The sequence below is a fragment of the Nilaparvata lugens genome, chromosome 9 (assembly GCF_014356525.2).
Source record: "Nilaparvata lugens isolate BPH chromosome 9, ASM1435652v1, whole genome shotgun sequence".
Classification (NCBI taxonomy): Eukaryota; Metazoa; Arthropoda; class Insecta; order Hemiptera; family Delphacidae; genus Nilaparvata; species Nilaparvata lugens.
In genome coordinates, this window is record NC_052512.1 from 42,340,134 (window position 1) to 42,366,789 (window position 26,656).

At 33.8% G+C, this 26,656-nt stretch overlaps 1 protein-coding gene across 1 annotated transcript in view; it reads right to left on the reverse strand.

Annotated features, from left to right (window-relative positions):
• Positions 1–3,760: 3,760 nt before the first annotated feature.
• Positions 3,761–26,656, reverse strand: part of LOC111060094 (retinaldehyde-binding protein 1) — a 36,305-nt gene continuing 13,409 nt past the window's right edge. The window contains exons 3-6 of the mRNA XM_039435905.1: positions 18,942–19,197; positions 15,657–15,767; positions 6,796–6,904; positions 3,761–4,376 (exon numbers count right to left, since the gene is read on the reverse strand). Coding sequence (XP_039291839.1) covers positions 4,234–4,376; positions 6,796–6,904; positions 15,657–15,767; positions 18,942–19,197 — 619 coding nt within the window. The 3' untranslated portion in view covers positions 3,761–4,233. The remainder of the gene's footprint in view (positions 4,377–6,795; positions 6,905–15,656; positions 15,768–18,941; positions 19,198–26,656) is intronic.

A 26,656-nucleotide genomic window follows, 5' to 3' on the forward strand; every position in this document is an offset into this window, starting at 1 on the left:
CTACACACACACATACACACATACACACACAGACCAATACCCCAAAATCAAAATTTTTGGACTCAGGGGACCTTGAAACGTATAGAAAACTTGAATTGGGGTACCTTAATTTTTTTGGAAAGCAATACTTTCCTTACCTATGGTAGTAGGGCAGAAAGTAAAAAACACAGTAATAGTCAAGATATTACTCTGTAGACAGCTGTTTTGACGAATTTCAAATATCATCGAATTCCACATTATTCACACAAAGGAAAAAGTACTCTGAAAACAATTATATATTATAAACATATACCGTAGTCTGATCGTAGTTACAAATATGTTGCCGCCAATCCGTCATTATGTTATTCCCCTAAATTATCCTCGTTTGAGAAAGAGGCTTAGAGCAAGGAAAGTTGTGTGAGTGTACCACACCAGATGTTTCTTAATATATTTCCATCAATTATTGAAAAAGGTGAGGAAACGCAGAAAATCTGAGAAAACGCTAATTTTTGCTAATTGGATAAATTTGGTATTTAGGAGGTCCTGGATAAATGCATTTGAATCTTCAACTTGGTGCCAACCTAACAAAGTCAACTCAACTTAATGCCAACCTGACAAAATTTTTAATTAGTTACCAGTTAACAACTGTTTTCGAAGAGGTACTCTCTCTAGATTATAGTTCTATATTAACATATGGTATGAACATTTTTCAATTAATTAAGAGAATAAGAAAATATACATGCTGAAAGACGAACTTTAAACCCTTAAAAATCCCCCTTAGAGTTAAAATATTGGCAAAAGATTTCTTAGTGCGCCTCTAAGGGCCAACTGAACATACCTACCAAATTTGAACGTTTTTGGTCCGATAAATTTTTAGTTCTGCGAGTGAGTGAGTGAGTGAGTCAGTGCCATTTCGCTTTTATATATAGATGCTCTATAGTGAGGTTCACGTTATAATGGCAGTACCTATTCTATCAACACTGGTGTTGCTATCCTTGTCTGTCATTCCACAAAGCAAATAGCACTATCCTTTTCTAGCTTTTTAGGTCTGCGAGTGAGTGAGTGCCATTTCGCTTTTTATATAGATAGATAGATGATGACAGTCCATATTGTACAAACCTGTTGAGAAACGAGATGGAAGATGATTCGATTATAGAGACGATGAATTTTGGAACAGACAATGATGCCTGAACCGTGAAAGAAAGAAGAATAAGAAGAAGAAGAAGTAGGAGGAGAAGGAGAAAAAGAAGAAGAAGAGGAAGAAGGTGACAGTGGAAGACAGAAACAAGGAGACATGAGGAGAAGGAGAAGAACAGGAAAAAGAAAGGTGGTGAGAGAGAAGAAGAAGGTGAAGAAAGAGAAGATGACGACAGAAGAAGAAGAAGAAGAAGAGGGTGAATAAGAAGGTGAAAAAAGAGAAGAAGAAGGTGACAGAATAAGAAGGTAGAAGAAGGAGGAGGAGAAGAAGGAAAAGAAGAAGACGACAGAAGAAGGAGAAGAAGAAGAACACGACAGAAGAAGCAAGTAGAAGAAGAAGACGACGACAGAAAAAAATGAAGAAGAAGAAGAAGAAGATGAGGATAAATAAGGCGACAGTGACGACAGGAGGAAGAAGAAATAAAATATGAGGAGAAGAAAAGTACTGAAAGAAAGATGCAAGAAAGAGAAGAAGAAGAAGACAGAATGACAAAGCAGAAGAAGAAGAAGAAGAGAAGAAGAAGAGAGAAGAAGAGAAGACAGAAAAGAAGACAGAAGAAGAATAAAGAATAATAATAAATACGACAGAAGAAGCCTGAGGAGGGAGAAGAGAAGAAGAAGAAGAAGAGAAGAAGAAGAGAAGAGAAGAGAAGAAGAAGAAGAAGAAGGAGAAGAAAATCTTATTCAATACTTTTTTACAATATTCGATAATCATTATCAATATCTATTCTCTGATAATTTTTCAAATACAGTAATATAATATTGGTAAGGATATAGAACTAGAGAGAAAGGTGTGTTTAAAATCAAAATCCACAGCCAGAAAAAATTCATTCTCCTATTTTTTTATTAGTATTAGTTTGTAGATTTCAATCAGTTATATACATTTTTTTCCGTTTCCAGTCCATAGATCTGAGTCAAATAAACCGCGTTCAAACCATAGTTGGCAACTAGAATTTTCCAAATTGATATTTCTGTTCATGAACAATGTAGATGCATACAATTCTGGTGAAAGGAACATGAATAAGACCAAATTTCGGCAATTAGTTGCCAATTTTTTTGGAAATTACAGCAAAACTTTGTTGTCAACTTGTGGGAAAACTTATGATCAACCAAACTTTCATAGGCAATATAGACAATGATTTCAGTGAGAACAGCATGCAAAAGCCAAAATTTCGGCAATTTTTCAAAAATGTCAGCAAAATTTTGTTGTCAACTTGTGGGAAACCTTATAGACAATAAATAGACAATGATTTCAGTGAGAACAACATGCAAAAGCCAAAATTTCGGCAATTTTTCAAAAATGTCAGCAAAATTTTTTTGTCAACTAGTGGGAAACCTTGTAGTCAACCAAACTTTTGTTCCCCACTTAGGCTCAACTCACACTGAGGCGACTCAGGTGGAGAAGAGACTGGACTCTAGTGGAGAGCTGTGTTTCCAAATGGTGACACTCAGACCAGTCGATTCTATAGTGAGGTCCACTTTATACTGACAGTATTTTATCAACTTTGGTTTTGCTTTCCTTGTCTATTATTCGACAAAGCCGGTGGTACTATCCTTTTCTAGGTTCACAACGATGCCAATTATGTTTTTTACAGTGTAGAAATATAATTAATTAATGCAGAGAATCGGCATCGCTACTCTTCTATCTTTATCCACTGCCATTATTACGTGGACCACACTATAGTCTCCGCGACGTCCCTTTTGGAAACACATGCTCTCCACTAGAGTCCAGTCTCTTCTCCACCTGAGTCGCCTCAGTGTCAGTTGAGCCTTAGTGTCACTGGAATCAGAGAAAAGTTGTCAACAAAAAAAAAAATGTTGAGAACATTCTAAACACTACTATAGTGAGGTCCACGTTATAATGGCAGTGTTTGATTAGCAGTGATATTGCTATCCTTGTCTATCATTAAACAAAGCGGATAGCACTATCTCTTACTTGCTTTACTCTGTTGCCAGATCAACTTTAAACGATGTAGAAAGTGATAATAATTAACAAGATATTCCATCTTTATTATGGAAGTTCATTGTGAAATTATTGAAAAATATTATTATTTTTTGTTTTTTCTTTTTGTGCAGTTGAGAAGTTGATATTGTGGTAATTATCCATATTTGAATGGAAAAGACTAAGAAATTATCCATATTGAATGGAAAAGACTAGGAAGTTGTCAAAAATCACTGATTCATTGATACTTAGAAAGACCAATTTATTGTTCATTCAATATTATTTCTTGCTTAAATAGAATATAATTGATCACTTTAAACGAGAATGAACAGTTAATATTACATCAACAAACCTGTATCAGCTACCGTCTATAGAAGGTTTTGACAAGACAGAGGATTGGAACGTTGTTCTCCTATCTTTCTCCAATGCCATTATAACGTGGACCTCACTATACCCTAGTTTTCGAACTTGTTGCTCTGCAATAATATTATTGAGAAAAACAATATCATGTTGACAAAATATTCTGTTGAAATAATTTTAATTTTGAGAACATTCTATTGGCAACAGTTTATTGACACTTTTTTTTGACTACATTCTGTCAACAAAAATCTGTTGACAACATTTTGTTGTCAAAATTCTGTCGACAACATTTTGTTGACTACATTCGGTTGACAACATTTTGTTGACAAAATTCTGTTGAAAACACTCTGTGGACAACATTTTGTTGAAGACATTCTGTTGGCAACATTTTGTTGACTACATTCTGTTGACAATATTTTGTTGGCAACATTTTGTTGACAAAATTCTGTCAACAAAAATCTGTTTACTGCATTCCGTCGGCAAAATTTTGTTGACTATATCCTGTCAACGAAAATCTGTTGAAAACTTTCTGTGGACAACATTTTGTTGATCACATTCTGTTAACAAAAATCTGTTGACAACATTTTGTTGACTTCATTTTGTCGACAACATTTTGTTGACTGCATTCTGTCGACAAAATTTTGTTGACTACATTCTGTCAACAAAAATCTGTTGACTAAATTTTGTTGACAACATTCTGATGATAAAATTCTGTTGACAACATTCTGTTGACAACTCTGGTGTACACGCAGTCTCTAAGAAGCCCATCTACCAAAAATGCTCTTCATAAAACCATTGTTTGTTTCACTTGGTTCCCGTTTTGATTCATCTATGCGAAGAGTTGCTTCATCTTCGTCAAAATAGGGCTCCAGCGATTTCAATTTCTCCAGTGTTTCATCTGAAACAAAATAATATTCAATATGAATAATTACCACAATATCAACTTCTCAACTACACAACAAGTAAAATAATATTCACTTATTTAGTTGATTGATAAAATGAGTGAATCATCAAATTGAAGGGAGAGAAAAAATAAGGTAACCTTGTGCTATTCCTCTCCCAAATTTGGTAGAGAGTTAGTGGGAAGGATATTTTGAATATTGTTTCCGAAGAATGGACATTGATATGTCCAAAGCTCCGCCAATTTATGTAGATGCATAACAAATGCATAACTACTATCATAGCCACCATAAACTTTCATAAACAATGATAATATATTGAGATTTTGAGAATTGGATACACAAATATCTACTAAATTAGTTATTCATTACAATAATTCTACCTTCAAATCCTATTTGTTCAGCAATCTTTGTCCACAGATTCCTTTAAACATCACGACGATGATTGACCGAGTGAAGTGAGGTCTAAGATTCAAGTCGACGGTTTGGCATTTCTCTTAATGTTTAAATGTTTGAATGTTCAAAGGTTTAAATGTTTATATGTTACGCATTACGCGGTAATAGATTTTCATAAAATTTGACAGGTATGTTCCTTTTCAAATTGCGCTTCGACGTATATACAAGGTTTTTGGAGATTTTGAATATCAAAGATAATATAAAAGGGAAAAGGAGCCTCCTTCATACGCCAGTATGAGAGTGAAAATCAGACTATAGAATTATTCATCATAAATCAGTTGACAAGTAATTACACAGATGTGTGGAGAAGCCAGTCTATTGCTGTATGTCTATAGTTTCAATCAGGTACTTGTGGATGAGAATACTGCATGAGGTCTACTGTTCAGAGAACTACTAGTATAAAAGGAGAAAGGAGGCTCCTTCATACGCCAATATTAGAGTAAAAATCAGACTATAGAATTATTCATCATAAATCAGCTGACAAGTGATTACACAGATGTGTGGAGAAGCCAGTCTATTACTGTATTTCCATAAGGTCTATAGTTTCAATCAGGTACTTGTGAATGGGAATACTGCGTGAGGTCTACTGATCACAGAACTACTAGTTAGTTTGGTTCAAGAGCATGTTTCATTGTTGGATTTGCGAGACAAAAGATACTAGTAGCTCTGTGAACAGTAGACCTCACGCAGTATTCTCATCCACTAGTACCTGATTGAAACTATAGACCTTATGGAAATACAGCAATAGACTGGCTTCTCCACACATCTGTGTAATCACTTGTCAGCTGATTTATGATGAATAATTCTATAGTCTGTTTTTTACTCTAATACTGGCGAATGAAGGAGGCTCCTTTCCCCTTTTATACTAGTAGTTCTGTGAACAGTAGACCTCACGCAGTATTCTCATCCACAAGTACCTGATTGAAACTATAGAGACCTTATGGAAATACAGCAATAGACTGGCTTCTCCACACATCTGTGTAATCACTTGTCAGCTGATTTATGATGAATAATACTATAGTCTGATTTTTACTCTAATATTGGCGTATGAAGGAGGCTCCTTTTCCCTTTTATATTATCCTTGAAATGCAAAATCTCCAAAAACCTTTTATATACGTCGACGCGCAATCAAAAAAGGAACATACCTGTAAAATTTCATGAAAATCTATTACCGTGTTTCGCCGTAAATGCGCAACATATAAACATTAAGAGAAATGCCAAACCGTCGACTTGAATCTTCGACCTCACTTCACTCGGTCAATCATCGTCGTGATGTTTAAAGGAATCTGTAGACAAATATTGCTGAAGAGATTGGATCTGTAGGTAAGGTTATTGTAATGAATAACTAATTTAGTAGATATTTGTGTATCCAATTCTCGAAATCTCAATATATTATCATTGTTTATGGAAGATTATGGTGGCTATGATAGTAGTTAATTCAATAATTGGCAACCAGCTATCTACTGAACTAGACTGACATGAACGGTTGCAATGGACGACCATATTCGGCCGAATTGACGGCCCACAGATTCGTCCGATCCAACGGCCGAACGGATCGGTTGAATACGGTTCCAGTGGACGGCTTCCCAAAGGTTACATCCAATATACCGATCTAACAGCTATCTGCTATAAAAGGCGGAGAATCGGCAAAACTGTTCCCCTATCTTTCACCACTGTCATCATAAAGGTGCGTACAGACTTTCGCTCTGCTCCGCAACCGAACGTCACTCCAGCAGAGCGATTGATGATCTACCGGGGAGCAAGAGTGTTTCGACCGGGGAACGCGAGAAGTTCTTACATCTTCCGTAACGTTCATGATGGGTGCGCGGGCGGAGCGACTGTGGTACGATGGAGGAACGAGGGCGGTACGAGGGCGGTACGAAGGCGGAGCGTGCTCGGTGCGGGTTGGAAGTGCGTATAAAATATGTGTACGCAGCTTAACATGGCCGTCACTATACTCACTGAATAGCGTTTCACTTGTTGGCGAATTTCCACCCTGGTCTTTGGGTAACATCTCCAGAGGTATATGATCATACATCTTGTCTATCTCCGAAGTCCGGTAAAGGTGTATCTGAAAAAATAATTAAATTTTTTTTTACTTATTCGTGAAATAGGTCTCTGGAATAGGAACTGGACTCTAGTCGATAGCATGTGTTTCCAAATGGTGACGTCGCGGAGACTAGAATCGACTGGTGTGAGTGTCACCATTTGGAAACACATGCTCTCCACTAGAGTCCAGTCTCCTCTCCATCTGAGTCGCCTAAGTGTCAGTTGAGCCTCAATTAAATACATTCACTTAAACTGAATTAAAATGACTAATAAATTGTCAAAAAACCAAGATTTATTGATACTAAGAAAGACCGGTTTCGGTTATTACACCATTGTCAATTTCTGATAAACTAAAACTAAATAAAAGAGCAGCAGAATTTGTACTAGTAGGCGAGTACTGCTATTGGTCAAGGCATAACCACCTCTAATACAAGGCCCCGGCCTACGATATTGCAACGTCGCAGCGTAGGCCTAGAATATAATACATGATCGGTGAAAAAGATCAGCTGGTATTTTTTCAAATCTTTTTCACCAATCATGTATTAGATTCTAGGCCTACGCTGCGACGTTGCAATATCATAGGCCGGGGCCTTGTATTAGAGGTGGCTATGGTCAAGGGCATGAACGCCTGCCATTGGCCCAGCTAGACAGTCTCCTCCCACTTAACGGTGTCACAAAATGGCGGCTTAAGCAACAGACTCACCATGATAACAAAATTTACTTTTAGTTCAAAATAAGAATCAAGAAAACACGTGTGGAAGATAATAAAACAAATATGTAAATGGAAAAACTATTGACTAATGTATGCTTACAATGCTATGATGAAACTAAATTCGTAGTGTTGTATTGGTTGAAATGAATCTGGTCATTTAAACTATACTGGGAATTTTCCTTAATTACTCTTGTTATTTCCAAAGCCTCTAGAATATTCAAAGATCTGCCTTTGTTATTAACATGCAGAAACTCAACATCCTCCTCAACCGTGAACTTGTGATTATTTGTTATCAAATGTTCTGCAAAGTTAGATTCCCCATTTTGTTTATTCCAATCTCTGATGTATTATTTTATTCTACTTTTGAAACTTCTACCAGTTAGAACCAAAATGTGGTGATTGTAAAGCTTGTTATGTGTTGATTATGTGCTCTTGTATTTAGTTTTAGTTGAATGAGCAAAGCGAATTCTATGTTTCAAGTCAATCGGCGTTTGTCTGTTTGTTTGTTTGTTTGTACCGCAGTTATGGACCGATTTGGATGAAATTTGGTATACAAGTACTTTGAAACAAGTCGCAGAAACGTATGTATCCAAATTTTTTTTAAATTCATTCCCGTTTCAAGATGGCGGCCCTTTATTCGGAAATTCTACCTTAAAAATCAACCTAACTTTTCAATACTTAATCAGATCAGGCTCAAATTGGGCTCATTCTACTCAGCTCTTCAAAGCGGTATTATTTCATGTATCACATGGAATTTTCCAATTTTTGGCATTTCGATTTTTTTTTCCAAGTCCCAATTCAAGTTTCAGATTTTTTATCTTTTAAACCGTACTTCCGAGCTAAAAAGTGTAGAGGACCTTCATTCTTCAGCGCTCCAAGGTGGTCTTATTTTATATATCACATGTTCAAAATTTCAAAAATTTAGAATTCGATAATCACCTTCTCCTCCCCAAGTCACAAATTTTCAAATTTTCAAATTTATTTATTTACCAATCCACTAGAAATTTACAAAATAACACTTATCAACTAATATACATTGGTGTGGCTGGAAAAAGAAGCCTTGAGCTCCAGCCAAGAGTTCGAAAATATTCTTTAAATTATTGGTACATTTGCCGTGATAATATTCTAAAATACAAACCAAAAGATGGTAAACCAAAAACCAAAAATATGTATAAATAAACACACAAAATCAATTCTTGAATCAAAAATCAACAAGCACAATAATAGAAATAGGCAATATAGAAATAATAATAATAATAATAATAATAATAATAAAAATTTCCTTCAGGTAATCAAAAAATTTCAAGTTTCAAATTTCTTATCTCTTTCCTCTAGCTCAAAAGTGTAAGAAACTTTTATTTTCCTGAGCTCGAAAGCGGTCTTATTTCATGCATTACATGTTGAAAATTTTGAATTTTTTGTAATCCAATTATTTACCCATCAAGACCCCCCCCCCCCAACAAGACCAACATTTCAAGTTTCGGTTTTTTTATCTTTTTAACCGTGCATCCTAGCTCAAAAATATAAAGAACTTTTATTTCTCAGCGTCCTCCACCGATTCTATTGCATTTATATAATTATACTCTAAATCCAATTTGTATGTGTGTTTGTGTGTGTATAGGCGGGCGTGTGTCAGTGGTGATTTTAGTGAGTGTAGCGAATTCTACTGTTCTCTGAACTACTATAGTGAGGTCCACGTTATAATGGCAGTGGATAAAGATAAAAGAATAGCGATGCCGATTCTCTGCATTAATTAATTATATTTCCACACTGTCAAAAACATAATTGGCTTCGTTGTGGACCTAGAAAAGGATGGTACCACCGGCTTTGTCGAATGATAAACTAGGATAGCAAAACCAAAGTTGATCAAATACTGTCATTATAACGTGGACCTCACTATAGTCCATCATTCGGCAAAGCAGATGTCTATCCTTTTTTATTCATTCCTTGCACATTTTACATAGTTTAAATATACAAAAATACAAAAATAAATAAAGAGTACAAAAGAATGTGTAGCTCGCAAGACTTTCGTCTGTTCGCGAGCATGAGTAAGAGAATATAAAGATTGAGAAACGTAGAAAAGAAAAAATATTTATAAAATAGAATATAATAAATGACTAAGAATAGCCTAATGGTAAAACAAATTTGAAATACAGAGTGAAATGAAGAACAGTTTTTTTACAATATAAGAGGGAAAACCTGAGAAAGAGAAGAAGCACAGTGAATGCACAAGTCAACTGGTGATGAGAAGAGGTGAGTGGAGAAACGTAAATTTAGAATTTGTTATAAGCTACTGCCTTTGATTACTGAAAACGTCAGGTGATGTTTTGATCCATGATAAGATTTCTTTTCTCTTATAGCAATTTTGATTGTCTGATATGAAGTCTTGTGGTATAATATTTACTAGTTTGTCACATCTATACGGAAATTGCATTCTACATACTGTTAGATTAGTTTCAGGTAAGTCAGATCTCCTGTAAGTTTGGCGCGTGTTATATGGAGTAATTCGGGTATTGAAAAGATTTTTGTTTTTTAATAAATATGAAATTAAATTTTTCAAGTAGAGCTGTTTGATTGTAAGTATGTTAGATTCCTGGAAGAGAATTCTAGTAGGATACAGTCTTGGTTTGCTTAGTGCCACTTTTATTATATGTTTTTGAACATTGAAGATCTTGTTTATATGACATTCAGCAGCACCCCCCCATACCCTAATTCCATATTGCAACACAGATTGTGCGTAAGCAAAGTAGGCCATTCTAGTAATTTGTTGCATTTTCAACTGGCTCATTTTGTAAAATTTATTTGTTAGATACTTGACCTTGTGACATAGAGCTTGGATCTGGGAATCCCATCTCAGATGACGGTCAACAATTATTCCCAGGTATTTAACGGTTTTAGAGTCCTCTAGTTTAGGACAGTCACAATCATTCAAACCTATTTTATTACATTTGATATTATGAATTTTCAAGTTTATTCGGTTTACAGGTTGAGTAGCAGCATTTGGTGTGAAGGTCATGAATGAAGATTTTTTATGATTCAGAGTCAGGGTATGATAGTCAAGCCAGTTCTTGACCCTGGAAATACCCTTCTCAGCTGATATTTTAGTACTCTCCCAGTTATCACCCGAAAAAACTAAAGTGGTGTCGTCGGCAAATGAGATTGTTTGACCATTTTGCAAGTCGAGATTCAGGAGGTCATTAATGTATAGTATGAATAAAATTGGTGAGAGTACAGTCCCCTGCGGTAAGCCGTAATCTAAAAGATTTTCAGTACTGGATTTATTTTCAATTGATAATATTTGAGAGCGACCTTCAAGGTAGCTTGTAAAAAGTTTCAGGGGCAAACCTCGAATTCCAATTCTATTGAGCTTTTCCAACAGTTTGGTGTGTGGGACAGTATCGAATGCTTTTTTCAAGTCAATAAAAATTGCAATAGATTTTTTATTATTACTAAAATTTTCAGTTAAAATTTTTACTAATAACGAAATAGCGTCTTCTGTGTTTTTTCCTTCTTGAAATCCAAACTGGTTAGGGTGAATCACCTTACTCACAATCATGTATTGTACTAGCCGCTTTTTAATAAGCTTTTCCATGATCTTTGAAAATCCACTTAGCAAGCTTATTGGGCGGTAGTTATTGGGATCGTCAACATCTCCCGATTTATGTAAAGGTATGACTTTAGCCACCTTGAACTCCTCCGGAAAGAAACCTTCTTCAAAGCATTTATTAATTATAATTTTTAAAGGTTTAGCAATATAGTGGGCAATGATTTTTAGACAGCTATTATTTATGTTATTAATTCCTGGTGCTGAGCTGGATTTGAGGTCTTTAATTGTTTTGATAATTTCTTCCTCATTTGTCGGGAAAAGGAAAAAGGAATTTGGGAAACCTATTCGTGAAAAACGGGAATTTTGACCAGTTGGAGGAGGGATGTTTTTATTTTCTTTATTCAGTTCTTCTGCGAGTACTCTCCCGATAGACGAAAAATGTTTATTTAAAATTTCAGGATCAATATCAGTCTTTGAATTTTTCTTTTCTACATCAAGTATTTCATTTATGGTATTCCATGTCTTCCTGGAGTTACCTCTACTTTGCTCCAATTTATTTCTGTAATACCTAATCTTGGTTTCTTTCAGTAATTTGTTTAGGACGTTTCTATAGCGAGTGTAGCATTGTTTCATTTCGTTATTATGTGGTTGCTTCTGTAGTTTTTTGTGCATTTTATTTCTGGTTTGAATAGCTCTTATTAGTCCGGTGGTGATCCAGTTCTTTAGTGGTTTATTTCTGTGTGATGTCTTTATTTTGATAGTTGCATTTTCAATATGGGTTGAAAGTTTTTGTTCAAAAGAGTGTACTAGTGTATGGATGTTATTATTATTTATTACCTCCTCCCAATCTTCATTTTCAAGATTTGAAATTAATTTATTGAAAACAATTTTTCAGTAATAGTGTTTGCTAAATTAGGCCTATCAGAACCACCGTCTGCGGTTTTAATATGGATACTGGTGCTGTAATGGTCAGTTATATCGGTCTTGAAAATAGCACCTATCAAATCTTCAGCTTTGAAGGAACTATTTTTGAAAAAGATATGATCAATGCACGATTCCGATTGATTTTGGACTCGAGTAGGTTTATTTATATAGGAGACGAAACCGTTTGAAGACAATATGTTGAAATAATCAATAGAAATAGCGGTAGTCTGTTTTAGATTGATATTGATATCACCAATTAGAATTATATTTTTATGTGCGAGCAGTCTTTCTAAAGTACTTTCCAAAGCATTCAAAAAAAGATTTGCTGATAGAGAGGGTGATCTGTATATTGCAATTAAATTGATCTCATTTTTAGTGATAGGATTTTTAATATTAAGTATCAATGAGTCTGATTCCATAATTTCAATGTTTAATTTGTTAAAAGACAGTTCATTACTGATGAAAACACAGATACCATTCTTTCTATTTCTCTTACCTGGCTGATTTATTGACGAGTAACCATTCAAAACATAGTTGAAAGGCTCGTCTTCGCTCATCCACGTCTCAGACAATACTATAATATTAAATTTTAAGGAACAGTTTTCAATTGTGTAGGCGAATTCATCGAAATTCTTGTTTAGGCTTCGTATGTTCATGTGAAGAACACTCATTGAACTCCTCTCCACATCATTAACGAAATTAATTGGTAGGGGTGGAAGAATATTATCTAACTCAATTGTATCGTAGCATTCCTGTGCAGCTTCATTGTCAAAATTATCAATTATTACCATGAAAGGTTATTAAAAAGATTAAAAAGGAAAGAGAAAAAAAAAAGACAAGAGAAAGTAGAAAAGATATAAGCTACTAATTTCTTTGAAAAACTATGTGATAAAAGAAAAATTAACGTTAAATGAAAATTTGTTAGTTTTTAATTTTAAAAGTTACTTAAATTAGGTATAGAGAAGAAGTGGTATAGGCACATTCAAGCCATGCCTCAAACGAAATTTTATCAGGTAAACTTAATCATCTTTCTGTACGGCATTTCTATATTTTGTTTACCTCGAAAAAGAAAGGATAATCAGTTGACTGAGATAGTAGGCTACTATCGATGAACGAAAATAAAAATAAGAATAAAAATAAAAACAAAGTGCTTAATGTAAGAGAGAGATACCGCCGTGAGCGAGAGGAGAAACTGCATCACTTTTGCTCTATTGCAAACTGTTACTACGATAAGAACAGAAGTAGATGAAGGAATCTTGCTGTATTTTTGAAAGAGAACTGTAATTAGAGAATTTGGTGATCAGGGTCGACAATGCTACCCGGACTAGGCACTCTAATGATAAGATTGCTTGGAAAGTTTTACCGAGGAACAAAATCATGAAAAGAACAAGAATCAAACATTGAATTGACAAGTAAGCCGTTGCAGCCTAGAGTGCAATTTATCAATTTTTATATTTTATTTACTTATTTATATTCTTTTTTACTAGTTAACACAGTCTCTCCGTTCACTCCAAGGCAATAATCCCCTCCAAAAATAACCAAGACCTATGAACATCTCATAAAAAATACATATGTACATTAATAAAGTGAAATAAAAATCGAATATAAAATAGAAGTCATCTCAGCGTTCTCACTTCATTCACATAATTCACACACTTAGAATAAGCACAATTGAGAATTCACCCCATTACATCCCCCTCCGTTATAAGGCACAATACGAAGATACAAATCACTTGTTACAGAAAAGCAAGGATGGATAGGGGAAAAGAAAAGAAATACGCTTTTCTCGTTCATTGCAATACATTTGCATCATTAAATAGAAATCGCATGATATTGAGATGTGGGAAAAAATAATATTCAAATTAAGTTAAAAATATAACTGGAAATAATTAAACGAAAGTGATGGGAAAAGAAACAAAAGCTTAAATATATAAGTTGGAACAAGAGAACTATTTTGAAAAAATCAATTTAGATAATACAGCTTTATAGCTATATAAATATTGATATTCATCTATCGTTCATTTGATATTCGAATTTATAGTTATCATAATCAATTATTATTAGAATTATTCTTATTTGGGAAAAAATCTACATTATCAAATAAAAATAGGTACCATCAGTCAGTCAAGTTGGATTCTTCCTTCGAAAAATTAAGGAGTCAAGTACAGGTGGCCATAAGAGCGTTTAGATCATTATCTGTATTTATAGTAAACACCCTTCCCTTATCCACCTTTCGGACCTTTAGATTTCCAGCCCAGTCAACCCAAACATACTTGAACCCCAGGTCCTTCTGAATTTTTTTAGCTTGAGCTAGTAACCTTTTCCGCTCTAGAGTTAATGACAAATAATATAAATTGGTTGATCGTCACCTTGATTGCCAAAGACTCGAGAGGACAGCTTCCTCAACTGTTTCTTGCCTGCGAGCACCTGGTGAACGACGTCGCGACGCACAAACTTGGCGACGATGGCGGGCGTCGGCTGCGCTGCACTCTTCTTTAGGCGGTGACATACGTCAATCGCCTCGGCTCCCACAGTCACGCCAACCGCCTTACATGTCGCTATCACCAAATCTGCCACATTCTCGTTATCAGCAACCGGCACACCTCGAATCTCCAGCGTATTCTTCCGGCCATACTGCTCGAGTGCATCCAACTTATTGGTCAAAAGTTCGACATTCTTTTTCAGTTCTATATTATCCATTTTTAAAGATGAGATAATTTCCTCCTGTGCCTTAATGATTTCACTCTGTGTTGTAAGAATAACGGCGTTCGAACTGAGCTGCTGCTTACACGCATCAAGCGATTTCTCTAGCTTGGCTTGACCACTAAGAATCTCGTTTTTTAAGTCCAATAACAATTTTTTAAAAGCGTCTTTTGTTATTGTTGACGTGTCAGTGTTATTTGAAGCTTGAGAATCCGAACCAGTAGCCGTTTTCCCTGGTGTAGTTTTCACTGGCGTATCTGAGCTGCTATTACGCTGTATTCTCAGTTTCGATAAACAGTTATTACACGACCAGTTTTTTGACATAAGTTCAATCACTCATTTTAGAGGTAAATTCGGGAGAATAAAAAAGTTCGGAAACGGAAGAAGAAGAAAAACAAGTGAAAAACTGTACAGAATTAACCAAATTAATAAAAGAGAGGCACGACTGTAGAATAAAGTTACTGCATAGCAAAGATAAGAAGGTTACGATAACGGAGCATCGGTTCAAAACGACCTTCTGCAACGAGAGCTACAGCGATACCTTTCCTACCTCTGCACTGTTTCCAAAGTTTGGAAGTTTTGTATCAAATTATGGTGTTATGTATCAAGCTCAGATGATACTGTATCATATTGTTTTGATACTGAATCATTTGTGGCAATCAGAGATTGACAATGATGTAATAACCGAAACCGGTCTTTTTAAGTATTAATATATCTGTGGTTTTTGACAATTTCTTAATCTTTTTCATTTAATATGAATAATTACCACAATATCAACTTCTCAACTACACGAAAAGATTCTACTACTTCCCTATCTTATGATGTGCACGACTTTTCGATCACTCTGTATTTAGTAGTAAAGATTTTTTTATGAATGAGATACCGTACCTGGTTCATATGTTCCTTATAGGTGAATGGTCTAATCAGGGACATGACATGGGACATCACTGAATTGACGTGGACAATATGGATTCCCTTCAGTCTGACAGGCATGGCTTCCTGAAACATAATATCTTTATTTTATATTATATTATATTATATTATTATATTATATTATATTATATTATATTATATTATATTATATTATATTATATTATTATATTATATTATATTATATTATATTATTTATATTATATTATTATATTATATTATATTATATTATATTATATTATATTATATTATATTATATTATATTATATTATATCATATTATATTATATAATAAACCAATGAGTCTGGTTAGAAAACTTTGAAAAGTGGTTGAAAATACTTTAAAATCACATTGAAAACAGGTTTCTGGTTGATGAATGATTTAAAATACGTTGAAAATATTACATTGACAACGGTTTTATGGTTGAATAAACGTTGAAAATTATATTGACAACAGATTTCTGGTTGAAAAGACTTTAGATTGCATTGAAAACGAAACTCTGGTTGAAAATACGTAAATAATTACATTGACAACGGATTTCTGGTTGAAAAGACGTTGAAAATTATATTGACAACGGATTTCTGGTTGAAAAGACTTTAAAAATCACATTGGAAACAGGTTTCTGGTTGATGAATGATTAAAAATACGTTGAGAATATTACATTGGCAACGGTTTTCTGTTCGAAAAGACGTTGAAATTTATATTGACAACGGATTTCTAGTTGGAAAGTTATAAAAATTACATTGACAATGGATCTCTGATTGAAAATATGTTGAAAATTATATGGACAACGGATTTCTAGTTGAAAAGACGTTGAAAATTATATTGACAACGGATTTCTAGTTGAAAAGACATTAAAATTGCATTGACAACGGATTTCTGGATGTAAAGACATTGAAAATTACATTGACAACGGATTTCTAGTTGAAAAGACGTTGAAAATTATATGGACAACGGATTTCTGGTAGAAAAGACGTTGAAAATTATATTGACAACAGATTTCTGGTTGAAAAGACTTCGAGAAACACATTAAAAACAGGTTTCTGGTTGATGAATGATTTTAAAATACGTTGAAAATATTACACTGGCAACGGTTTTCTGGGTTAAAAAGACGTTGAAGATTACATTGACAACAGATTTCTGGTTGAATAACTCTAGATTGCATTGAAAACGAAACTCTGGTTGAAAATACGTTAATAATTACATTGACAACGGATTTCTGGATGTAAAGAAGTTGAAAATTATATTAACAACGGATTTCTAGTTGAAAAGACATTAAAATTGCATTGACAACGGATTTCTGGTTGAAAAGACGTTGAAAATTATATTGACAACGGATTTCTGGTTGAAAAGACGTTGAAAATTATATTGACAACGGATTTCTGGTTGAAAAGACATTGAAAATTATATTGACAACAGATTTCTGGTTGAAAAGACTTCGAGAAACACATTAAAAACAGGTTTCTGGTTGATGAATGATTTTAAAATACGTTGAAAATATTACACTGGCAACGGTTTTCTGGGTTAAAAAGACGTTGAAGATTACATTGACAACAGATTTCTGGTTGAATAACTCTAGATTGCATTGAAAACGAAACTCTGGTTGAAAATACGTTAATAATTACATTGACAACGGATTTCTGGATGTAAAGACGTTGAAAATTATATTAACAACGGATTTCTAGTTGAAAAGACATTAAAATTGCATTGACAACGGATTTCTGGTTGAAAAGACGTTGAAAATTATATTGACAACCGATTTCTGGTTGAAAAGACGTTGAAAATTATATTGACAACGGATTTCTAGTTGAAAAGACATTAAAATTGCATTGATAACGGATTTCTGGTTGAAAAGACGTTAGAAATTGCATTGACAACGAATCTCTGGTTGAAAAGACAGGTTTCTGTTCGATAAATGATTGAGAAAACATTGAAAATTGAATTGACAACGAATAAATAAATGGTTGAAAAGACGTTAAAAATATTACATTGACTATGGATTTCTGGTTAAAAAGACGTTGGAAATAGCATCGACAACGGATTTCTGGTTGAAAAGGCGTTAAAAATTATTGCATTGACAACAGGTTTCTGGTTGATAAATGGTTGAGAAGACGTTAAAAATTGAATTGACAACGAATTTCCAGTTGATAAATGGTTGAAAAGACGTAAGAGATCACATTGACAACAGATTTCTGGTTGAGAAGACATTGAAAATTATTACATTGACAAAATATTTTTGGTTGATAAATGCCTGAAGAGACGTTGAAAATACAATGACAACGGATTTCGGGTTGATAAATGGTTGAAACACCTTAAAATTACATTGACAACAGATTTCTGGTTGAAAAGACGTTGAAAATCACATTAACAACTGATTTATGGTTGATAGATGGTTGAAAACACGTTAAATTTACACTGACAATATATTTCCGGTTGATAAATGGTTGAGAAGACGTTACATATTACATTGACAACATATTTCCGGTTGATAAATGGTTGAAAACACATTAAAAATTACATTGACAACGGATTTCTGGTTGAAAAGACGATAAAAATTGCATTGACAACATATTTCTTATCGGAAAATGGTTGAGAGAACGTTAGAAATCACACTGACAACATATATTTTCTGGTTGATAGATGGTTGAAAAGGCGTGAAAAATATTACATTAACAATGGTTATCTGGTTGGAAAGATGTTTGAAAATTACATAGATATCTGCTTGAAAAGACGTTAAAACAACTTGGCAACATTTTTCTGATTGAATAATATTGTTGAAGAGACTTCAGAAATCACATTGACGATGGATTTCTGGTTGAAAAGACGTTACAATTTACATTGACAATAAAATATTTCTGATTGAAAAACGGTTTAAAGGACGTAAAAAGCTACACTGACAACATATTTCTGGTTGAAAAGACGTTGAAAATTCCACTGACAACATATTTCTGATTGAGAAATGGTTGAAAACACATTGAAAATTACATTCAAAACGAATTTCTGGCTAAAAAATGGTTTAAAAGACGTTACAAATTACATTGAAAACATATTTCTGGTTGTAAAGACGTTAGAAAATACATTTATAACAGATTTCTGGTTGATGAATGGTTGAAACACCTTAAAAATTTCATTGACAACATATTTCTGGTTGATAAATGGTGGTGGATGAGGAGGTGGAGGAGGAGGAGCCCGAGGAGGAGCAGGAGGAGAAGAGAAAGAAGAAGAAGAAGAATGATCACGTACTTGTATATAATTGAAGTATTTTCTGACGGTGGATATACTGATCTTGGTGAGATGTCCGAAACACATGTCGGTCATATTGAAAGTGAACAAAAATCCTGGAATGGGCGGAGTTTGTTCTTTTAGACATAGATCAATGACCATGAACAGGAGCTTCACGGCGTTTTCAAGGCTGAACCGACTGTAGTCGTCTGTGCTCAGCATACTGGATATCACAACGTAACCCTCCTTGGTCCGCCCTGGTAGGGCGAATGTCTTTCTGTCGAACAAAATCAAAAGAAATCTTTATTTTCATAATCCTACACTAAAACAAGCAATTCCTGTTTATTATGTTTAGATGTACTTATGTTGAACTCTTTCCCACTGTCGGTCTTTTTTTAGAGTGGGTTTCGAACTCCCTCACTCTATACGGTATTTTGCCCGGCGCCAATCAATTACTATGAATTGATAAAATTAAACTAATAAAATTGAATTGATTTGAATTGATAAAATTAATTACTTTACTGTAACTTCACTCACTGTGTGGATACTTATATTTCACTCACTGAACTAATAATAGTATTGAAGAAAAAGATAAAGATAGATAGATCAGGTCGTGTGTAAGGGAATGTATAAAGTGAAAGGCAAAACAAAGGTTAATTATGAATTTATTATTGAACTTTAAATTTATATGAATTTATAAAAATTGATCAAAAATATAGTAATGATTAGATATAAATACAAGATGATTAAGTTTTTGAAAGTACAACAGTTCAAGTTTTAATTTCATACAACAAATTTTAACAAACAGTTCCTATTTTAACAGGTTACTTGAAAAATAAGATATAAAATCAAAGTATTGAACAACTCTAGTTAAAAATATGATTATAGTCAAAAATAAGAGAATTGATAAATTTTAAAGAATGAATATGATTGGGGAGCCTTGCTCTAATAAACTATTATTCGTGCTTAGAAGAAAATTTCAACTGTAAGCTTCAAGAAATTAATTAAGATTGTGTCTTTAGATATGAATTTAAAAAGAAGTAATAATTAAGTTTGCTCTTTACTATAAAATTTGATATACTTATTTGGGCTTTTTAGGGTGGGGTGGTGTGGATTTTAAATGAGAAAAATTGAAAATTCTAAATACAATCTTTACCTGGCTCAGTCAATTCCCTATAGGATAATTGAAGTCTGAGACCAAAAACTCACTCCTACACTGAACACTGTCCAAAATCCAAGAGACTCACAGCAACTAACAGCAACTGACAGCCACTAACTGCAACTCAAATGCCACTAACTTGCAAGGCATGGTCTGCCTGTTTATATACTAGAACCACGATTTTCCACCCCTCATCACCCTTCGCCCTCTAGCTCCGCCTACCCTCAAACTCAACAGCTAATATTCTGCTTACAAATTGAATTCAAATATCAATTTGAATCCACTATAATGTTTATTATGTTATATCATTTCAAACTATGGCTCCCCTTCATTATTAAAACAAATGATATCATATATTTTATCAATATTTAAACTCTGAAGTTTGGATACTGACATTTTGAATACATTCTCATCAAATTTGATTAATACAGTGATCAATCTTATAAATCTGATATGGCAAATACTTCAATAATAAATACATGAAATGAACAAAATACAATGTCATACAGTACATCATTACAATTGAGTTGAATAAATCAAATTAATAAGATACCATTAATTACTACTTAATTAATTAAGCAGGTTTCTTATACTCATTGTCAACATCTTTCAATCAAATATACTAATTTATTCTATTTACAAATTTGTCCTTAGCCTATGAATTCGGATTCAACTAACTTAATTAGCTTATAATAATTATTAAATTATAATTTATTATATAACATTATATTTGTTGAATACTTTATACATATAGCCTAATCTACTTCATGACCTAATTTATAAATACATTTACTCATATATCATGTTTATCGTTTTATGTGATCACCATTCAAATAACTGATCATCAAATAATTGCTTCAATAATATTCATATGCTGACCACGTGGTAAAATTGTAGCATATGCTAACCACGTGGTTACATTGTAAACTAACTTAAATATCTATATTTACTTCTCTCCTAACTATATATCTATATCGCTATTCACAATCTTCATTCACCTGCCATCAACTTATGCTATAGATATATACAAGGGTTCACACAAAGCACAGTGGGCCATGTGGTTTCTATTGTAAACATGTCTGTGACTGACGTTAGGAATGCTGTTAGCCAATTTCTATGGAAGAATGATTTTTGTTCCAAACTATTTTGAAAAGAATAATGCCCCAGCGTCTGTCTAGGTAGGCTATTCAAATGCATTCTCAATAGTTTCGAGAAACGGTTCTTTTTATTATTCTAGCTCTTCGAGCGTTCATATTCTTAAATACAATATGTTCAGAGCACGTGTTGCAACAAATAACATATATCTACAATTTTTAAATTTTAGGAGAGCACGTGGTCGCCATATGTGGCTCAATGTTTATAAATCAACTAGCCGTCAGGCTCGCTTCGCTCGCCATATCCGTCTAGCCAGGGGGCTCCGCCCCCTGTACCCCCGACTGGATCGTCCAAAAATGATATCAGAGAGTTCGCTTCGCTCTCCCAAAACTCTGGTAAAACAACTGTTACTATATCGGCGTGTCTTTGGCGAACAAAATTCTTCCACCTCAGCTATACCTGTGTGTTGAATTTTTTGAATATATTTCCATCACTTATTGAAAAAGGTAAGAAAACACAGAAAATATATAAAATTAATAAATAAGTAAATTTTTGAGTAAATAAATAAGTAAAAGCTGAGAAAAAAGTTGGAAAAACGCTGATTTTGGGCGAATCTGTGATGAAATATTAAAGTCACCTCATCACAAAATTTCTAGACCCTAGCTAAACCTCTGTACCAAATTTGAACATTTTCTGTCTATTACATGATAAAAGAACTGAGAAAACGCTAATTTTGGGCGTATCTTTGGCGTTATTTCAAATTCCTTCTATAGTGAGGCCCACGTTATAATGACAGTATTTGATTAATTTTGATGTTGCTATACTTGTCTATCATTCGATAAAGGAGGTATTACTATCCTTTTATAGCTCCGCAACGATGCCAAATCTGTTTTTGGCAATGCAGAAATATAATTAATTAATGCAGAGGCAAGGCAACGTTGTTCTTCTATCTTTATTCACTGCCATTATAGCGTGGACCTCACTATAAACACAACATTACTACACCCCAGCTGAGCTCCTGTAGTAAATTTGAACATTTTTTGTTTATTTGTTCTCGATAAAGCTGAGAAAGCGCAAAAAAACGCTGGAAAAACACAGATTTTGGGCGTATCTTTGGAAATTTTTCCAAATCCGTTCTTAGTGCGCATCTTAAGGGCCAACTGAACATACCTACCAAATTTGAACGTTTTTGGGTCCGGTAGATTTTTAGTTCTGCGAGTGAGTGACTCAGTCAGTGAGTGAATGAGTTCCATTTCGCTTTTTTATATATAGATTGCATGCCTCATTGAATGCAATCTCTATGCACTATCAAATTAACTGTTGGATGGGAAAGACTAAGAAATTGTCAAAAACCACAGATTTATTGATACTTAGAAAGACCGGTTCTGGTTATCACACCATTGCCAATCTCTGAGAAACTAAAACTGAATACTTGGATAAAAATACCATATTCAGGCCTTGTATCTGATATGATAGTTGTGGAATTGAAGAGGAATGGATTCCATCATAGAGAAGCAATAGCATAAGTAGATATTCAATGGTATAGGGCGTTTATGTCGCAACTTTTACTGTTATCTCAAGCCGATAGTCCACGTAGTTCTTTCCCGTGAAGCTTTATGACGCTGGTAGTCTCTCATATTGTGCCGTTCATACACTCTCATCCCAACAAAACAGTAAAAATCGACCATAATCGACAGTAATCGGCTTGGGATAACAGTAAAAGTTGCGACATAGACGCCCTATACCATAGGATATCTACTTATGCTATTGTTTCTTGATTGCTTTCAAGATCAAAGCGATTTTAAATAGTCTATCTAGCTAGAGACAAAATTGATATTTGGGATAAAAGTGAGGTGTACAAACTTAAATGTTGTGATTGTAATGCTTGTTATGTGGGTCAAACAGGTAGAGGTTTCAAAAGTAGAATTTAGGAACCCATTACAGATTGGAATAAACCAAATGGGGAATCTAACTTTGCAGAACAAATAATAAAAAATAATAAAAAGTTCACAGTTAAGGAGAATGTTCAGTTTCTGCATGTTAATAACAAAGAGAGATCTTCGAATATTCTAGAGGCTTTAGAAATAACAAGAGTAATTAAGGAAAATTCCCACTATAGTTTAAATGACTAGATTCATTTCAAACAATACAACACTACGAATTTAGTTTCATCATAAAATTTTAAGCAGACATTAGTCAATAATTTTTCCATTTACATATTTGTTTCATTATCTTTCACTTGTTTCCTTTGTTCTTATTTTGAACTGAAAGTAAATTTTCATATCATGGCGAGTCTGCAGCTTAAGCCGCCATTTTGTGACACCGTTAAGTGGGGAGGAGACTGTCTAGCTGGGCCAATGGCAGGCGTTCATGCCCTTGACCAATAGCAGTATCGCCTACTAGTATAAATTCTGCTGCTCTTGTATTTAGTTTTAGTTCATCAGAGATTGACAATGGTGTAATTACCGAAACCGGTCTTTCTAAGTATCAATAAATCTGTATTTTTTGACAATTTCTTAGTCTTTTTCATTCAATATGAATAATAACCACAATATCAACTTCTCAACTACACAAAAAGTGAAAATCAACTATTGATTGCATGCAATTAGTAACTAAAATAACATAAATAATAACAAAGGTATCTCGACCTTTCTCTGCTTTGAACTCGGGCTGACCTGTTGCCAGTATGTCTTGAAGGAGATTAGCTTTTGATGTTAGCATTTTTGATACACCAACCCCAACAACCATCAGCTGTTTCCACACCGATATCTTGCCGACACGACATTCAGACAGGATTTACTCTGATGGACTATATAAGAGGAGGCTGTGGTTTATAACTGCGCGAGGTCTACTGTTCACAGAACTACTAGTAATTATTCAACAGAGTATTCCTTTTTAATAATGAAGTTTATAATGAAATTATTGGAAGATATAATTGATTATTTCAAACGAGATTTAACAGGTTAATATTACATCAATAAACCTGTATCGGCTACCGTCAAGAAGGCATTGACAAGACAGTGGATCGGCAATGCTGTTATCCTATCTTTATCCACTATTATTATAACGTGGACCTCATTATAGAAATTGGTGATGCTGGCCGGTTCAGAACGGCCACATAGCTGCCGTTGTATCCCTACCTCTGTATGCCTCCGCTGCTGCGCATGTGCAGAAGTTATTTTTCGCCACACTGCACAGAAAGCAGCTGTTTTTCAGTCCCTATGTAGATCTGAAAGACATTGTTTGCAGACGACTCTCGTCTGACGTCAGAACAGGTTTCTGTCCGGCCTAGGCCGGAAAGAGTACCCTTTCCAGCCGCTAACATGGAACTAAGAAAGTTGATCAAAAAACTTTCCATTATTTGTGTTTATTATTCAATAATTAAAACATTAATAATAATATCATCTGTCACGTTATTCTTTATATTTAAATAACGATTAGCCTCCTGCTTGGCATCAGTCGGTAAAGCATGAGATTTAATATAATTAGGTCGTGGTTTTTCTAATAGTATGCAGTCTTAAAAAATCTTGATAGGCCTAGATATGGGCTTCTCCTATAACTCTTGTAATTCAATAAATAATAAATATATATAAAAATGATACTTATACTATAGTGTTGAGGAATAAAAAATAAATTGCACACCATGAAAATTTCACACATATATTACACAAATAATGCAAAGATCAATCGAGGCAAAAAATATATATAGAGCGATAAAAAATATAATATAAAAATAGAACAATATTTGAAATCAATAAATATATCACAGGCTAAACTTTATATTCTAGATTTATGGCACGAAACATTACCATGTGCCTTTATCTTAAAATCATATGCATTCTTTTGCATGTAGCTGCGATATGCACTTGCTAATACTTGTCGACTTGGACAATTCAATTAAAAATATGTGCTTTAAGATCAGCTTGATAAATTAGCCACTAATAATCCAAATATATATATATATTAAAATCTCTAGTATTTAGTAGATTTCTTTGTATCGAATATATATTTTTATCTCAGGGTGCAAGATTCGGCACCTGACGGAAATAGGTAGAGCCATTCATCTAGTGAATTAGAACTATGATAAATTATCGCAAATTGTATTGCAAAAAATTAAATATTGTATGCATACGTTTGATAGCCTAGGTTTCGTACTTCTTTGATTAAATAGAAATTTCTAAAATATTGATCTATATTTTTCTTTCAATTAAATACCTTTAATACTAATTTTTACTTGCGCAAGTATTACTCTTATTAATTTCTCAATTTATAATAACCCTTTCGGCGAGCTAGCTTTGATCATCAGATTATTCGAAGCACTAGGGCGCCCATCACTAAATTCAAATTTTAATCACTCACGTGTCGAAAATCTTCTTGTAAGCCGCCGATGTCGATCCAACTCCATGTGGTCCGGGAATATGGTAGCCGAATCGTCTCCTCCAAGGGGTTATAAATTTAATTAAAAATGAAAAATGACTTCTGCTTCACAATAGCATCACGAAGTCTTTTAAGAAATTTAATAATTTACTTTAACTTTAATTTTTACAAAATTATTAATAAGGTACTTCGCTCTAAAATATTTGGGGTCCTCTTATGGTGGCATCTGGCTGGCGAGTGCTGGTTCTTCCTTCTCAAGTTTTACAGATCCTCTTTCCGACTTTCAAATTAGCATAAAATTTAAATATCCCAATCCTCCGCCATTAAATTCAAATAGATCTTACAAAAAATGCCAAAATATTGCTTAGATTATATGATTAATAATTTCTTTGCATTCGAGCCATATTGATAACATAGATTACACAAATTTTTACACAAAATCTAGTACATTTATATAAATATATATAAATATTTTTGAATTGGCCTACAGTTGCCGCCTATTAACTGCCGTTTTACTATTGGTGCATGCAAATTTTATTCGGTATTCATGCGCCTGGTAACTCTTATTTCCTGAATACATTAAATTATTTTTATTGGTTTTTTATTTATGCTCTTTGCATGCTAGTTAATATTCTATACATTAATATTAATTCCATGCTACCTAATAATTAGCCACGTGGACAGGTGTTTTTTCCAATTGCACACCATCTGATTGCAATAAAGCTCTGCCAAGGGGTTTTGGTCAGATTCTACGTTCTTCGGTTTGATCGATCTCTAGGTCACCGATCCGTGAATACATGTACATAACCTCAATCTTCAAATATTTTATATATAATCTATTTATGAGCAATAAGCTCCCTTCAAATCCTTTTAGGTTCTTGTACCATTTAGCCAGAACAAGCTGATGCTATCTTATCTTAGTTATTATCTATTTGGCGATATTAGCCAGTTACTTTATTTCAGACCTATTACTGTTTCTGTTAGGGCTTTTTATCTACCCAGATTTAATATGTTACACGCGCCCCTGGGTTTGAATTCAAAATATTTGAGAATCACAATGTTTTTAATGAAAACCCACCCTTCAATACATCGATATACACTATAT